General features: G+C 36.5%; 1 protein-coding gene across 4 annotated transcripts; it reads left to right on the forward strand.

The window, feature by feature from the left end:
- Nucleotides 1-1,116: 1,116 nt before the first annotated feature.
- Nucleotides 1,117-13,031, forward strand: LOC134280526 (uncharacterized). 4 transcript variants are annotated; one of them, XM_062762939.1, is made up of 6 exons: nt 1,117-1,193; nt 2,266-2,331; nt 3,366-3,433; nt 4,800-4,868; nt 5,016-5,911; nt 12,747-13,031. In XM_062762939.1, exons 5-6 carry the CDS (start codon nt 5,080-5,082, stop codon nt 12,995-12,997), a joined length of 1,083 nt encoding a protein of 360 aa, XP_062618923.1. In that variant the 5' UTR covers nt 1,117-1,193; nt 2,266-2,331; nt 3,366-3,433; nt 4,800-4,868; nt 5,016-5,079; the 3' UTR covers nt 12,998-13,031. The 4 variants fall into 4 exon arrangements, with proteins under 4 accessions (XP_062618923.1, XP_062618924.1, XP_062618925.1 ...); XM_062762940.1 differs by having other exon boundaries at nt 4,804-4,868; XM_062762941.1 differs by lacking the exon at nt 3,366-3,433.
- Nucleotides 13,032-16,571: the final 3,540 nt, after the last annotated feature.

Genomic DNA, 16,571 nt, shown 5'->3' on the forward strand with positions numbered 1-16,571 from the left:
TCATGGGACTACTTTGGGATTTAAACTTTTCAATCATAATAAACCAATTTGTATTTTTTCCTAGCCATAGTACTCAGGTAAGCGATGTGGCTCATGGGCCTCTTTTTTAATATTACGGGTTGGTATATTTTAAGGTAAGTCACTCCTCAAGTTTGTTATATCAAGGATTTTTTGAGAAGTATATTTTTGATAAGTACTCATAAAGTGTAATTCAAAATCACAAAGAAAAAAGGGGGTCGAAGGCATTTTGTGCGTCCGTACTGATCTACGGTACATTTTTCACCTTTTTGCACTTAAAATTCATATCTTTGGTTAATTACTTTAACCCTTATTATATTTGATAAGATGTAAGCAAGGCAATAAATATAATCATATTTTCCGTAAAATAGTTTGAATAATATTTAACATTGAATAAATCTTGCAAATTAATGTGTGTAAATTATTGTTTGACCTTTTTGTACTAAAAAATAACATATTTGGGGTATTCAAAAACTTCATAGGCAATAAAATTTTTCTTATATCAAGCTTTTGACGACTTGAGTGCTGATCAGTCACAAGTATCGAGTAGTTTAAAATAATGAAAGAAAAAAGTATGGTCAGTGATGTTAATTTTGAAATATTTGTCAAAATATGTGATTTTCAGGCTAAAAATGGTGTAAATTTGACCTTGACTTTTTTCAAGCCATTTTCATTTTTTGGGAAAGTTTGTTAGTAAAGGTGTAAAACTTAATATAAAAATATAAATTAAGACCTATATTAAATATTTTTAGCAATATCAAAACAGAAAATATTCTCCAAGTAAAAGTATGTGAGGCTAAAGTTCCAAGATATTAAATTGAATAAATGTGCAGATTTGCAGAATTTTCTGCTAAATATCCTTCCACAACAAGAAATAGTCCCTCATAAATTTTGCTTCTTTGTCGATTTTTGAGCAGTTTTTTCATTGAATGTTTAAAAATTTACTGCTTGTTGAATATAAATATATCATAAAAATTGAATTTTGTTTAAGTAGTTTTGAAGTATTTTAAAGCTTCTGCGCTAATTTTTAATCTAAAATATATGATACAATAACATTAGTCTTTCAAGACATTGAAGCTATACAGAAATATTTATTCTATTGTTGACAGGTCTCCCAGGATGTGCTGTTGAAGTATATAAAGCTAAAGAAGAGGAACAAATTACCATTTTGACAGGTTTAACTAATGCCTAAATTTAGTTTTTTAGCTCACCTGAACCGAAGGCTCAAGTGAGCTTTTCTGATCACATTTTGTCTGGCGTCGGTCTGTCTGTTAACTTTTCACATTTTTGACTTCTTCTGAAGAACCACTGGGCTAATTTCAACCAAACTTGGCACACAGTATCCTTGGATGAAGGGGATTCAAATTTGTTCAAATGAAAGGCCAAGCCCTCTTCCAAGGGGAGATAATTATGAATAAGCGAAAAATTAATTGCATCTTTTAAAAATCTTCTTCGCCAAAACCCTTGGGCCAGGAAAGATGAAACTCATGTTGAAGCATCCTCATGTAGAGTAGATTCAAGTTTGTTCAAATGATGACCCCAGGGGGTAGGGCAAGGCCACAATTGACGATTAAAGGTTTACATAGGAATAAATACATTGGAAAATCAAATTTTTTAAAACTCTCCATTTTAAGAACAATAAAGCCATGATTGGTCATGTCTTTATGTAAGCATCCTTACTTAGTGTTGATTCAAGTTTGTTTAAGTCATTTATGTGAAGTAGGGGGTAGGTAGGGTGGGCCACAATTGGAAATTAATAAGTATCAAGGAATTTTTTTTCCAAAGAACAGAAATGCAATGTTTAATCATATAGATATGGAGGCATCCTCAGATAGTACAAAGTCATACTGGTTCAAATGAAGGCTACCACGGATAGGGCTGTGCCACAATGGGAGGTGGGGTTCAAATGAATAAATAGGGAAAAATCATCTGCTCAAAAACAGTTAGGCATTTGTTGTATGGAAGCATCATTGGGTATTTGGTAGTTTAAAATTTCCGATCCCCCCGTCTCAACTACTCAATACTGAAGTGATTTCTTCTTTTATTTCCTAGCCATAGGTCTCAGGTGAGCGATGTGGCCCATGGGTCTTTTGTTTAATATTAGGGGTTGGTATTTTAAAGACTTGACAAAATTCAGGTCTACATTTCCATGAATAATCTAAAATATATCATACAATAACATTAGTCTTGTAAGACATTGAAGCTATACAGAAATATTTACTCATTGTACTGTGTTGATTCTGACAGGTCTCCCAGGATGTGCTGTTGAAGTATGTAAAGCTAAAGAAGTGGAAGAAGTCACCATTTTGACAGGTTTAACTAATGCCTAAATTTAGTTTTTTAGCTCACCTGAGCGGAAGGCTCAAGTGAGCTTTTCTGATCACATTTGTCCGGTGTCGGTCTGTCTGTAAACTTTTCACATTTTCGTTCTCATTGACAAGAACAACTGGGCGAATTTCAACCAAACTTGCTACAAAGCAAGTTTGTTTAGCTCACCTGAGCCAAAGGCCTAAGAGAGCTTTTCTGATCACATGTTGTCCTGCGTCTGTCTGTCTGTAAACTTTTCACATTTTTGTTCTCATTGACAAGAACAACTGGGCGAATTTCAACCAAACTTGCTACAAAGCATCCTTGGGTAAAGGGGATTTGAGTCTCTTCAAATGAAGGGCCATGCCCTCATTCAAGGGACATAATTGGGAATTAAGGAAAATTTGGTGGGATATGTTTTAAAAATCTTTTTCGCCAAAACCCTTGGGCCAGGAAAGATGAAACTTATGGGGAAACATCCTTAGGTAGTGTAGATTCAAATTTGTTCAAATCATGACCCCCGGAGGTAGGGCGGGGCCAAAATGGCCGACCAAAGTTTTACATAGAAATATATAAGAAAATTCTTTAAAAATCTCCTTCCCAAGAATGACAAAGCCATAATTCATCATATTTATATGGAAGCATCCTCAGGTAGTGTAGATTCAAAATTCTTCAAATCATGACCCCCGGGGGTAGGGAAGGGCCACAATGGTCGACCAAAGTTTTACATAGAAATATATAGGAAAATTCTCATCTTCTCAAGAATAGCAAAGCCATGACTGGTCATGAGACTACTTTGGAATTTAAACTTTTCAATAATAAACCAATTTGTATTTTTTTCCTAGCCATAGTGCTCAGATGAGTGATGTGGCCCATGGGCCTCTTGTTTAATATTACTGGTTGGTATTTTAAAGACTTGACAAAATTCAGGTCTACATTTCCATGAATAATCTAAAATATATCATACAATAACATTAGTCTTTTAAGACATTGAAGCTATACAGAAATATTTACTCATTGTACTGTGTTGATTTTGACAGGTCTCCCAGGATGTGCTGTTGAAGTATATGTAAAGCTAAAGAAGAGGAAGAAATCACCATTTTGACAGGTTTGACTAATGCCTAAATTTAGTTTGTTTAGCTCACCTGAGCCAAAGGCCTAAGAGAGCTTTTCTGATCACATGTTGTCCTGCGTCTGTCTGTCTGTAAACTTTTCACATTTTCGACTTCTTCACAAGAACCACTTAGCCAATTTTAACCAAACTTGGCACACAGTATCCTTGGATGAAGGGTATTCAAATTTGTTCAAATAAAAGGCCTAGCCCTCTTCCAAGGGGAGATAATTATGAATTAGCTTTTTTATCTTTTAAAAATCTTCTTTTCGAAAACCATTGGGCCAGGAAAGATGAAACTCATGTTAAAGCATCCTCATGTAGTGTAGATTTAAGTTCGTTGAAATCATGACCCCCCGGGGGTAGGGCGGGGCCACAATGGCTGTCAGATCAAAGTTTTACATAGGAATATATAGGAAAAATCTTTGAAAATCTTCCTCTCCAGTACTACTGGGCCAGGAAAGATGAAGCTCAAGTGGAAGCATCCTCAGGTAGTGTAGATTCAAGTTTTTTCAAATCATGACCCCAAGGGGTAGGGCGAGGCCACAATTGACGATTAAAGTTTACATAGGAATGAATACATTGGAAAATCAGTTTTTTTTAAACTCTTCTTTTTAAGAACTATAAAGCCATGATTGGTCATATCTTTATGTAAGCATCCTTACGTAGTGTTGATTCAAGTCATGAATGTGAAGTAGGGGGTAGGTAGGGTGGGCCACTATTGGAAATCTATAAATATCAAGGAATTTTTTTTCCCAAGAACAGAAAAGTAATGTTTAATCATATAGATACGGAAGCATCCTCAGGTAGTACAAAGTCATACTGGTTCAAATGAGGGCTACCATGGTTAGGGCTGGGCCACAATGGGAGGGGGGGGGGTCAAATGAATAAATAGGGAAAAATCATCTGCTCAAAAACAGTAAAGGCATTTGTTGTATGGAAGCATCATCGGGTATTTGGTAGTTTAAAATTTCTGAACATCCCCTTCCTCCCCCCCCCCCGCGCATCTAAACTACTCAATACTGAAGTGATTTCGGCTTTTATTTCGTATCCAGTGTGCACAGGTAAGCAATGTCTCCCATGGGCCTCTTGTTATAACTGAGTAAAAATATACAGTAATGATAACTATCTATAGTCTCATAGTTCCCGTAGAACTTTCCTATCTAACACTTTGTTGTAATAACTATGAATTAGTAATGGTAAGAATGCAGATTTTATCATGATTTTTCTTCTGTAGAGACTGAATTGTAAATACAATGTTATAGAATGTCAGGTTTTAAATGATTTCATGTTAACATCTATAAGAACCTGAACAGTATGTCACAATTTATATGTGTATTAATTATAACTATTGCTTTGTTAGACAGGTTTAATTGAGAACACTTGGAGGCTGCTATGAATGAAGACAAAGCATTGAGAAGCCAGTGTCAAGGTATTTATGTTTATCTGGTAATTCTATTTAATTGTTTAACACGGTATAAGTTCTTAAAACCAAAACATTTTACAATGAGTACATTTGTTATTTATAAACAGTGTGTTCCTGATGTAGATAATTCTAGAACAATGTTGTAATTTACAGAGAGATCTCCCTGACTGAAATCAACACAGGATTATAAAGTCACAGGAAATTAAAGTCTGGTGTGATGTATACAGCAGTATTACATAAATCTGTCACAGTGAGAGGTGTTAGTCAGTGTAAACACATTACCCACGTGACATCAGACCGGGTCTGGATCAGTGATAAAGAAGGCAATCTCATCTTAACTAACACGAGAGGTGACATTCTAGATAGTGTGACGGATTTAGCTAGATATGGTTATGGAGTACATACTGTGACTCAAAATGGTGATGTGATTTATATAGACAGTGACTTTAACATCATAAAACGATCTAAAGATAAAGTAAAGACCACAGTGATACCATACAACACATCACCATGGGATCCACACTGTGTCTACAGCTCCCCCTCCACTGGAGACCTGCTGGTCGGGATACGTAATGATGATACAAAGACAGGCCAGGTAAACCGTTACACTAACACAGGACAACACATACAGACCATACAGCACGACAACACAGGTCAGGGACTGTATAAATATCCTAACTACATCACAGAGAACCGCAATGGAGATGTTATTGTGTCTGACTCTGGCCGTTATGCTGTAGTGGTGACAGACAGTAGAGGGAGACATCGCTTCTCCTACACAGGTACTCCATCAGGATCAGGACTATCACCACAAGGAATCTGTACTGACGCGCTGTCACACATCCTGGTGTCTGATTCTAGAACCCAGACAGTACATATCATTGATAAAGACGGTAACTACCTGACAGAGTTAGATACAGTACAACACGGGATAGACAGACCATGGAGCCTGAGTTATGATGACATCACCCGCTCTGTCTGGGTAGGATCATGGGACAACAACACAGTGAACATCTACAGACTTATCTATGGAGGGGATAATCTGACTGGTAAGTTATACTGAAGTGTAATGTTTGTTTACAATGTTAAGTGTGTACAATATATTATAGTCTTTGTTTTGTGTGTATATAATTACAAGACATTAACCAGGAATTATCATAGTGATATCTTTTAAGTGTAAATACATTACATGGCTAATTGAATTCTAACTTGTGTTATGTAACAAGAAATGTTTTTAAAAAAAGGATATTAATAGATAAGTTGTCAAATTAATAATGATTTGATTTTCATATTAGATTTTATAAGACATGTTAGAGTTATTTTAATGTGTACTTAGTTGTTAACTTTGTTGTCTTTGACAAACAATTCCTGAATTTGTACAGTTTGTCTAACATTATGTCTAATGATTGTAAACATGGTTAAATAACTCTCACTGATTTTGTCTTCTGTTTGGGTTAACATTATATTTTTATATTCCTCTGCTAAATGGTTTGTAGGTTAAATTCATAGATCACTACAAATGTCAGGAAATGGAAAAATAATTGTACAATTGGGTTCATGAGTGTTGGAGGGGGGGGGGGGTAATGTCATAGACCTTATCATTAGATAATATATACTTTGAATACGTCATTCAATGTGTTAAAACAAAGTTTAATCACAGTGACTGCAAACATTTTGTACAGTACAGACAATTAGATATAGACACCATTGATGATGTTGATATGAACACAGCTCTGTCTAGGAATGTTGTGTATTTCTGTAGCAGGTGTTCAGTAAATCTACACTCTGTACTGGGATGACAAATTTTCATGTATATTACATGGAGATTTTATGGTTAAAATGAAACCAATGCCAGAATTATAGAGTCATATCAGTGTACCCCCCCTCCTACCCTCAACTTCACCACACACACACACCCTCTCACCCTCTCCCTTCCTCACACACACACACACACACACAATTTTTGGGGGTAGGTTTGGGTGGGAAGGAGGTATCACACGGTGTCTCACTTTATTATGCTATTTAATTTTTTTCTTTTAAGTACTGTTTTAGTGAAAAAACCCTTTTTGTTCTGTATTTACACAATGCACTATGTTAAAAAGTGAACAATTCTCAGGAACAAATATGAAAGAAAACAAGCAAATGTGATGTGATGTGGCCCCTAGGCCTCTTGTTAAAACTTCTTAAGGTTGATAAGATGACGCAGTTAGTTTTTAGCTCTCCTGAGCCGAAAGCTCAAGTGAGCTTTTCTGATCACATTTTATCCGGCGTCCGTCTGTCTGTCTGTCCGTCTGTCTGTAAACTTTTCACATTTTCGACTTCTTCTCAAGAACCGCTGGGCCAATTTCAACCAAACTTGCCACAAAGTTCCTTAGGTGAAGGGGATTCAGGTTTGTTCAAATGAAGGGCCACGCCCTCATTCAAGGGGAGATAATTTGGAATTAATGAAAATTTGGTGGCATATTTAAAAAAATCTTCTTCTCAAGAACCACTGTGCCAGGAAAGATGAAACTTATGGGAAAACATCTTCAGGTAGTGTAGATTCAAGTTTGTACAAATCATGACCCCCGGGGGTAGGGCGGGGCCAAGATGGCCGACCAAAGTGTCACATAGAAATATATAGGAAAATTCTTTTAAAATCTTCTTCTAACATTGACAAAGCCATAATTCATCATATTTATATGGAAGCATGCTCATGTAGTGTAGATTCAAGTTTGTTCAAATCATGACCCTTGGGGGTAGGGCGGAGCCAAAATGGTGACCAAAGTTTTACATAGAAATATATAGGAAAATTCTTGAAAAATCTTCTTCTCAAGAATGACAAAGCCATAATTCATCATATTTATATGGAAGCATGTTCAGGAAGTGTAAATTCAAGTTTGTTCCAATCATGACCCCCGGGGATAGTGCGGGGCCAAAATAGCCGACCAAAGTTTTACGTAGAAATTGTATATATAGGAAAATTCTTTTTAAATCTTCTTCTCAAGAATGACTAAGCCATAATTCATCATATTTATATGGAAGCATGCTCATGTAGTGTAGATTCAAGTTTTTTCAAATCATGACCCCCGAGGATAGGGCGGGGCAAAAATGGCCGACAAAGTTTAACATAGATATATAGGAAAAATCTTTAAAAATCTTCTTCTCAAGATTGACAAAGCCATAATTCATCATATTTACATGGAAGCATGCTGAGGTAGTGTAGATTTAAGTTTGTTCAAATCATGACCCCTGGATGTAGGGCGGGGCCAAAATAACTGACCAAAGTTTTACATAGAAATATAGGAAAATTCTTTTAAAATCTTCTTCTCAAGAATGACAAAGCTATAATTCATCATATTTATATGGATGCATGCTGAGGTAGTGTAGATTCAAATTTGTTCAAAACATGACCCCTGGGGATAGGGCAGGGCCAAAATGGCTGACCAAAGTTTTTAAAGATATAAATAGGAAAATTCTTTAAAAATCATTTTCAAATCCATGATTAGTCATGGGAATACTTTTGGATTTAAACTTTACAATCAAAAGCCATTTTTTCTACTTTTTCCTACCTTAGTGCTCTGGGCCTGGGCCTCTTGTTATCTCTACTGAGACCAGAAGAGCTTATGCCATAGTAATGCGTCCGGCGTCCGTCCGTCTGTCCTTCTGTCTGTCTGTAAACAATTTTTCAAAATGCTACTCCTCCTACAGTTTTGGTCTGATTTCAATATAACTTGGCACACAAGCAGACTACACTAAGATCCATATTTCTGTATATCTGTTTTAGATATCGATGAATGGTGTTGCCATGGTTACTAAAAATATAACTTGGCACACAAGCAGACTACACTAAGATCCATATTTCTGTATATCTGTTTTAGATATCGATGAATGGTGTTGCCATGGTTACTAAAAAATAGAAATATAACTTGGCACACAAGTAGATTACATGAAGATACATAATTCCCTTCATCGGTTTTTAATTTTGGTAAATGTTGTTGCCATGGTAACTAAAAATAGAATTTCTGTGAAATTCCTTTAAATGCTACTCCTCCTTCAGTTTTGGTCTGATTTCAATATAACTTGGCACACAAGTAGACTACACTAAGATACATTATTTTGTGTATTGGTTTTTGATTTTGATTAAAAGGTCTTGCCGTGGTAACAAAAAATAGATATTTCTGTGAAATTCCTTTAAAATGCTACTCCTCCTACAGTTTTGGTCTGATTTCAATATAACTTGGCACACACAAAGATACATAATTCTATATATCGGGTTTTGATTTCGATAAAAGGTGTTGCCATGGTAACTTAAAATAGACATTTCCGTGAAATTCTTACAAAATGCTACTCCTCTTACCGTTTTGGTCTGATTTCAATATGACTTGGCACACAAGTAGATTACATTAAGATACATAATTCTATATATTGATTTTTGGTTTTGATAAAATGTGTTGCCATGGTAGCTAAAAATAGACATATCCGTGAAATTTTTACATAATGCTACTCCTCCTAAAGTTTTGGTCTGATTTCAATATAACATGGCACACAAGTAGACTACACTAAGATGTACATAATTCTACATATCAGTTTTTGATTTCGTTGAACGTTGTTGCCATGGTCACTAAAAATAGAAATTTTTGTAAAATTGTTTCAAATTGCTACTCCTCCTAAAGTTTTGGTCTGATTTCAATATAACTTGGCACACAAGTAGACTGCACTAAGATACATAATTCTATAGGCTTTGATTTCAATGAATGGTGTTGCTGTTGTTAAAAGATAGAAATTTCTTTAAAATTGTTTCAAAATGCTACTCAACCTACAGTTATGGTCTGATTTCAATATAACTTGGCACACAAGCAGACTACACTAAGATCCATATTTCTGTATATCTGTTTTAGATATCGATGAATGGTGTTGCCATGGTTACTAAAAATAGAAATGTCTGTAAAATTGTTTCAAAATGCTCCTCCTTCTACAGTTTAGTCTTATTCCGATATAACTTGGCACACAAGTAGACTACACTAAGAACAAAAAGAGATTTTATCAAGGATCATTATTCTATTTATTGCTGTTTTTAAGTTTCAATTCCCAACTGCTTAAGTACTTTTCTCTTCCTTTGCTATAAGTACAAACCAGTAGAGCTTCAGTCTCGACAGAGACTTCTGGTTTATTAGCAGAATAGCTCACCTGAGCCGAAGGCTCAAGTGAGCTTTCCTGATCACATTTTATACGGCGTCCATCTGTCTAGCTGTCTGTCCGACTGTAAACTTTTCACATTTTCAACTTCTAAAGAACCACTGGGTCAATATTTACAAAGCTTGATTCAAAGCATCCTTGAGTCACTCAAGATAGAAATCGGTGTTATAAGATAAATATCATGCATCTATATAAAGACATATATAACCAAAATGTGTCTGAAATCTACCTTAAAAATATTAATAATATTTAAAATAGGAAGAATAAAAACATGACATTGTCCTTGCATATTAAACAAAAAATTAAAACAATGTAATCTAAAGTAATCATAAGTAATCATGATTACATGAATTACATGATTACATGAATTGTCTGTTATCAGCCTGTAATCGATTACTTTTAATATCCAAAGTAATTGTAATTTAAGATTACTTTTGAACCCCATCCCTGCTTGAGTGATGGGGAATTCAAATTGTCAAAATGAATGTCAAGTCTCCTTACAAGGGAAGATAATCAAGAAAAGATGAAAATAGGGTCTTCCTCTTAAGAACCACTTGGCCAGAAAAGTTGAAACTTATGTGGAAGCATACTGGGGTAGTGTAGATTCTAAATTATTAAATCCATGACCACTAGGGGTAAGATGGGGCCACAATAGGGAATCTTATTTTTATTTATGAATATATAGGAAACATCTTTAAAAATCTTCTTCTCAAGAACCATTGGGCAGAAAACCTGACACTTATGTAGAAGCACCCTTGGGTAGTGTAAATTCTAAATTGCTAAAACCATGACCCCAGGGGGTAGGGCGGAACCACAATAGGGAATCCAAGTTTTACATTGAAATATGTAGGGAAAATCTTTAGAAATCTTTTTCTCAAGAACAAATGGCGAAGAAAAAATAAAACTTAGTATCCTTGGGAAATACCCCTGGGGATACCAAGGGCGGGGTCACAGTAGGGGATCCTGGTTTTACATAGAAATGCGTAGGAAAAATTCTCTAAAAATCAATCTCAAGAATCAACAGGCCATAAAAGCTGAAACTTGTGTTGAAGCATCATGGGGGTAGTGTTAATTCTAAATTGGCGAAATCATGAGACCCGGGGTAGGGCGGGTGATGCCACATTGACACAATAGGGAATCCACGTTTAACATAGAAATATATAGAAAAAAAATTAGAAATTTTCTTTCCAAAAACCACTGAGCCAGTAAAGCTGAAATTTATGTGGAAGCATTCTGGGTAGTGTTGATTCTACATTTTTAAAATCCTGACCCCGGGGAGGGGGGATATGGCCTCAATATGTAATACAAGGGGGGGGGATTCTGGTTGAAAAAAGGCATCTCCAAAGTTACTCAGGTGACTCATGTCGCCCATGGACCTCTTGTTTCATGAGAAAAGACATTACTATTTTTCTGCTACAAAAGTAGTATTTTATTATCTATGTTTTTAAATTTTAAACAAAGGAAATAATTTTTTTTTTTTGACAAAAAATGTTTAATTTTGTCACAACTGACCTCAAATTTTGATGGGTTCTTTAAATTTGTATTAACAACTCAAAACAAATAATATTTTGGATGACCAAGAAGTAACAAGATTCATAATAATTAACAATAAATTTATCGACATATGTACAATAAACATGAAAACGGCCAAAGGTTCAATCATGGTCATCACTGGACAGATTCACACTTCACACCACGTCGCAATGTATGGTTCACCATATTGTCCCTTCGGGTCCATCATATCCTAAAAGTAGCCTCACCACATACACCAATCCTCCCTTCCAGAACAAAAGCTTAATATACAATTTTGGTCACCTACAATTTTCATAGGGTTTTTTAAATAAAATATTCAAAACACACATCTGTTCAATATACTAGATTTTACAAACAAATTACAGAAGAATATATTTTTGCCGTTTAACAAGTAAATGAATTAGAGCATATTAAATATATACATACTCGCTATATTGCTAACAGTTTTCCAAAGAAAATTGCTGTATAAAGCGATCAACAAAAATATTAAAGTGTAAAAACTAACTGAGCTGTGGCATTCTATACATAAAAATCATACTGTTGATCCCCAGGTCTTGCTCTCAACACTGCTACAAAACATCCCTGAATCCCAGGATCACACAGCAGGGGAAACAATACACACCCAAGTTCACACAGCATGGGTAATATAAAAGGCACACCCAAGATTACTAAGCATGGGTAAAGTATAACTCCCGGCGTCCAGACCTCATCTGACAAACACTAGCCAACACCCAGTATAATTAACTGACCAAACTACTCAAACAGGTTAGACGAGTATACAGTGTACATTGATAAAAATAGCTACAAGTACAACTCAGTGACCAATAGTGCGTAAATGAAATAAACGATAACTCCTAATGCCCAAATAAAGATAACTCCTACCGATACCTGTACAATCATCTAATATTAATTATTAAACATTGACATAATGTCACTTGTGACAAATTTCAATCCTTGTTCATAGCCCATGACGTAAATCATACGACCAAAGCAATAATACCAGATAATATTCTGAGACTGATTTAGAAAGATAAGATATAAAAATAACAGATCTAGAGTAATTTATTTTTTTCCTGGAACACCTGTAAAGTGCATTAAAAAAATTTCGAAATTCTAGTGCTTCATGCATGTGTTTTCATTTCTATTCTGAGAACATGACTGTTTTTGTTATAGATCCAGACAGTGATGATATAAATAAAGTGGATGAATTGAAGAAGTTTCTGAGGAATGAGAAAACAACTGTTTCCCATGCCAGAGGAATACTTGTTGGATGTGCTGAGGCTGGAAAAACAACTCTACTGAAGAGGTTAAGAGGAAAACGTCAATCTGTAAATGAAATAACAGACTCCACCAGGGGACTGGAGGTCCATCAACATCTGTTTATTGTTAGAGATAAAGTTTTAGAAGGTAAAAATAATTTCTGATACATATTCATAGTACAAATGACAAACAAGTCACTTTTTAATCAGAAGAAGCCAACTTGAGATTTTAGCTCACCTGAGTTGAAAACTTAAGTGAGCTTTTCTGATCATCCATTGTCCGTCGTTCGTCCATCTGTCCATAAGTAAACATTCCACATTTTCAATTTTGAATCAAGATTCATTAGGCAATTTTTATACGCCCGTCTTAAGACGGGACGTATTATGTTATAGGCTTCGTGTCCGTCTGTCTGTCCGTCCGTCCGTCCGATAGCTTTTCTCGTGTCCGGCTCATAACTTGATTACTATAAGGCATAGAGTTATCAAACTTTGTCAGCTGATACATCTTGGGTAGAAGGTGTGTCGCGCACAAAAAGTAGGTCACTTTGACCTATAATGAAAAAGTTAGAGCCAAATATGGAAAAATCCTGTCCGGTCCATAACTAGAAAACTATTAAACTTAGAATCATCAAACTTGGCCAGTTTATGCATCTTAGGTAGAAGGTGTGTCGCGATTTATTTCAAGGTCACTGTGACCTTTAATTTAAGTGAAATTTTAAAAAAAAATCTCTTTTTTTCTTTTCATTTACACATTCCAAAAAATGTAAAAGTATTACACTATCCTTATTAGAAAAATGTTAAATCAAGAAAATACTTATTTTTTTAGCATATTCTTGACATCAATCTATAACAAATATAATGCATGTTAGAGAAATTCCACTACTCCCATGAGTGTAATTATCAAGCACTGGTCAAGAAGGATTTTGATAAGAGAAAATTGCACATCAAATTAGAGAGAGAAATTAATGAGTTTAGTGTGAGAAGTAGCTGTAAGAGCATTTGTACTATCTATATCCCTTGAGTATTGGGCCAAATGGGTAAGCCTGTTTTCTTAAAAATAGCTCTTTTTGGCTACTTGAGTATTGGGCCAAATGGGTTAAGCCTGTTGGATTAAAAATAGTGTAACGGGTGGGAGGGAGGGACGGACGACAGCGGTCGGTCCTCTACTACTACCACTGGACCCACCGTCTCTCTCTCTCTCACTATCTGTAGGGGCTGTCTTACATACAGTATATATTTCTGCAATGTCAAGTAATTATAACACATATACAAATTCATCTTAACTCTCCTACCATGTCAACAATAATCAGGTTCAATAACTCTGAATAAAACTAATCTGTCAAATCTCTGGACCTTTACACTACCCTCCTCTCAAAATATTTGTGTCCTCACAAATGACTCATGTCAAACAAATGTCAAATTTAACATTAAGGTCAAATGGTTACCTTACAATGTACAATCATCAATATACATGTATTAATAATATGACATAATCTGAAATTAGAACTTTGGCTATAATGTACACATATCAAAACTTTAATTTACAGTCCATCATTCACTTATAATAGAATATCACTAAGCACAGTTTCATTTAACACAATTCCATTTAGCACAGTTCCATTTAACACAATCACACGTGATTCCTGGTCCTTCCCATCAAGGTAGCGTCCCGTCAGATTACGTCTTACCGTCTAGCATCACTGTCTGGTCCATCTCTGCTTGGCTCATCATCATCACCTCGTACCATCATGGTAGTCATCAAAGCTGTAAAACATCTACCTTTGTGTTCTCCTTATGTGGGTCCTCTGTGAACGATGAGGGTCTTGCTCCAACAATGCCCCCTTCTCCTGTCCCCATCATGGCGAGATTCCTAATGATTCCAACGTTAGTTTTCCACTGCACAGGTAAGGCTGTGTGGATGATTTTACCGTTGCCACCATGGACAGTGGATTTCACAGATGGCACTAAGTACAGTCTCTCCACTGGCACAGCACCATAGCCGGTATCCTTCCCTGGGCTTTGAGGTAACATCAATATGTCAGATCCTAAGTCAAACTTCTTAGTTTCGTCTTCAAGTTCTTCATCTCCCTGGACGATCACATTCACCTCTTCCTCAGAGAAGATTTCCATACTGACTTTACTTCCCAAAGCTTCATCATTATTCTCAACAACATTATATGCCATAGACACTGGATATCTAGCAGCAAACTCTTTCAACGGTTCCACTATAAAATCTTTTGACACTTCACGACACTCATCTTCTCTATCGACAAGTGCTGGTTTATCCACAATCATTTCTGATCTGGCTGGAATCTGATAGTCTTCCGCAGTGAGAACTTTCCTCAGTCGGCTGGGATGATGGTTCTGGATGCAAGGAAGGGAACAACCATTCAACAGGATGACACCCTCAATAAGATTAATAATGGCTGGTCCACCTGGACCCTTCATCAGCACATCTAAGCCCAATAACGCTTCATCTTCAATTTCAGCAACCACTAATTCTTCCTCAAACTTCAATTCTCCTAACTCAAACTTGAACTTGTCTTTCCCCACCTCCTTCAGAGGTTGGCCATTTACACTGGTTAACATGTAAGACTTCTCTAAGTGGGGTCGTATATCCTCAGGGATCTTCTTGTAGGCCCGGTCTGATAGCACCGTCCGGATAGCTCCCGTGTTGACTGTGAACATGACCTTCATGCCTTGAATCTTCCCTTTCATGTAGATGCCCTCACTTCTCATGAGTTATCTTGCAATTTGTGTGATACTTTGATCATCAAGGGTGGTTACTCCTGTTGTTTGTGTTGTCTCCTGCATTTTCCTATGACCTTTATCTTTCCCTTCAGTCTGGGTCACTCCCTGGTCAACAGGAGTGACCCTCTCTAGTTTGACGACATGTGGATCAAATTTGGAGAGGAACTTCGTACCAAGGTCACATCTCCACTTCGCTGTATATCGTTGGATCGTTGTTGATTGGTAGTACTAAGGGTACTCTGTTGGAATCTCCCCTCATTGGTATGAGTTTTCTGTTGATTCCTTAGTGGACAGCTCCTAGCAAAGTGTCCATTTTGGCCACAAGCAAAGCAAATTCCATTATTTGCTCTAGTTGTTTGAGGATCTGCTTGTCTCCAGGGTGCTTGTAGATTACCATTGTAAGGTGATCTTAAATTTAAGGCATAAGCGGGATTTTCCCTTGTCCTTGGCCATTGGTTGGAATCAGGTGATCTCTCTCTAGACGGTGTCTGAATCTTAGATCTGATTTGTTCCTCTACCAACTGCTTTACCAGATTTTGAAGATCTCCCTGCTGTATGGTGATGGTCCTTGGAGCACCTGTTTTGGATTTCTGTTGTGCAGACTTCCATCCCGTTGATTGCTTTTCCTGTGGCTGCACTGATTTCTTAACAGGTTTCTGCTTGACTGGAGCATTGACCTGTCTTGTGAGTTTTTAGCTCACCTCAACGAAGTTGGGGGAAGCTTATGTGATACCCTCGGCGTCGGTGTCGGCGTGGGCGTGGGTGTCCCGGGTTAAGGTTAAGTTTTTTGGAGCAGTTTTTATGCCCCGCCATGAATATGGCCGGGGCATATAGTGTTTGTCATGTCCGTCTTCCGTCCTTCTGTCCTTCTGTCCTTCCGTCCTTCCGTCCTTCCGTCTTCCGTCACACTTTGTGTTTAGCTCTGTTCAAAGCTAAGTTTCAAAGAAACTATCAAAGATATTTTCGTCAAACTTCATATGCTGATAGA

This window comes from Saccostrea cucullata, unplaced genomic scaffold (assembly GCF_032062105.1).
Source record: "Saccostrea cucullata isolate Sc308-1 unplaced genomic scaffold, CSIRO_AGI_Scuc_v1 ctg5353, whole genome shotgun sequence".
NCBI classification, from domain to species: domain Eukaryota; kingdom Metazoa; phylum Mollusca; class Bivalvia; order Ostreida; family Ostreidae; genus Saccostrea; species Saccostrea cuccullata.

What these genes read in the sequence shown, in the direction of transcription:
- LOC134280526 (XM_062762939.1), top strand. Translation starts at nt 5,080, where the DNA reads ATGTATACAGCAGTATTACATAAATCTGTCACAGTGAGAGGTGTTAGT. An exon ending in TGGAGGGGATAATCTGACTG is followed by an intron (nt 5,912 to 12,746) that starts GTAAGTTATACT and finishes TTTTTGTTATAG; the next exon opens with ATCCAGACAGTGATGATATA.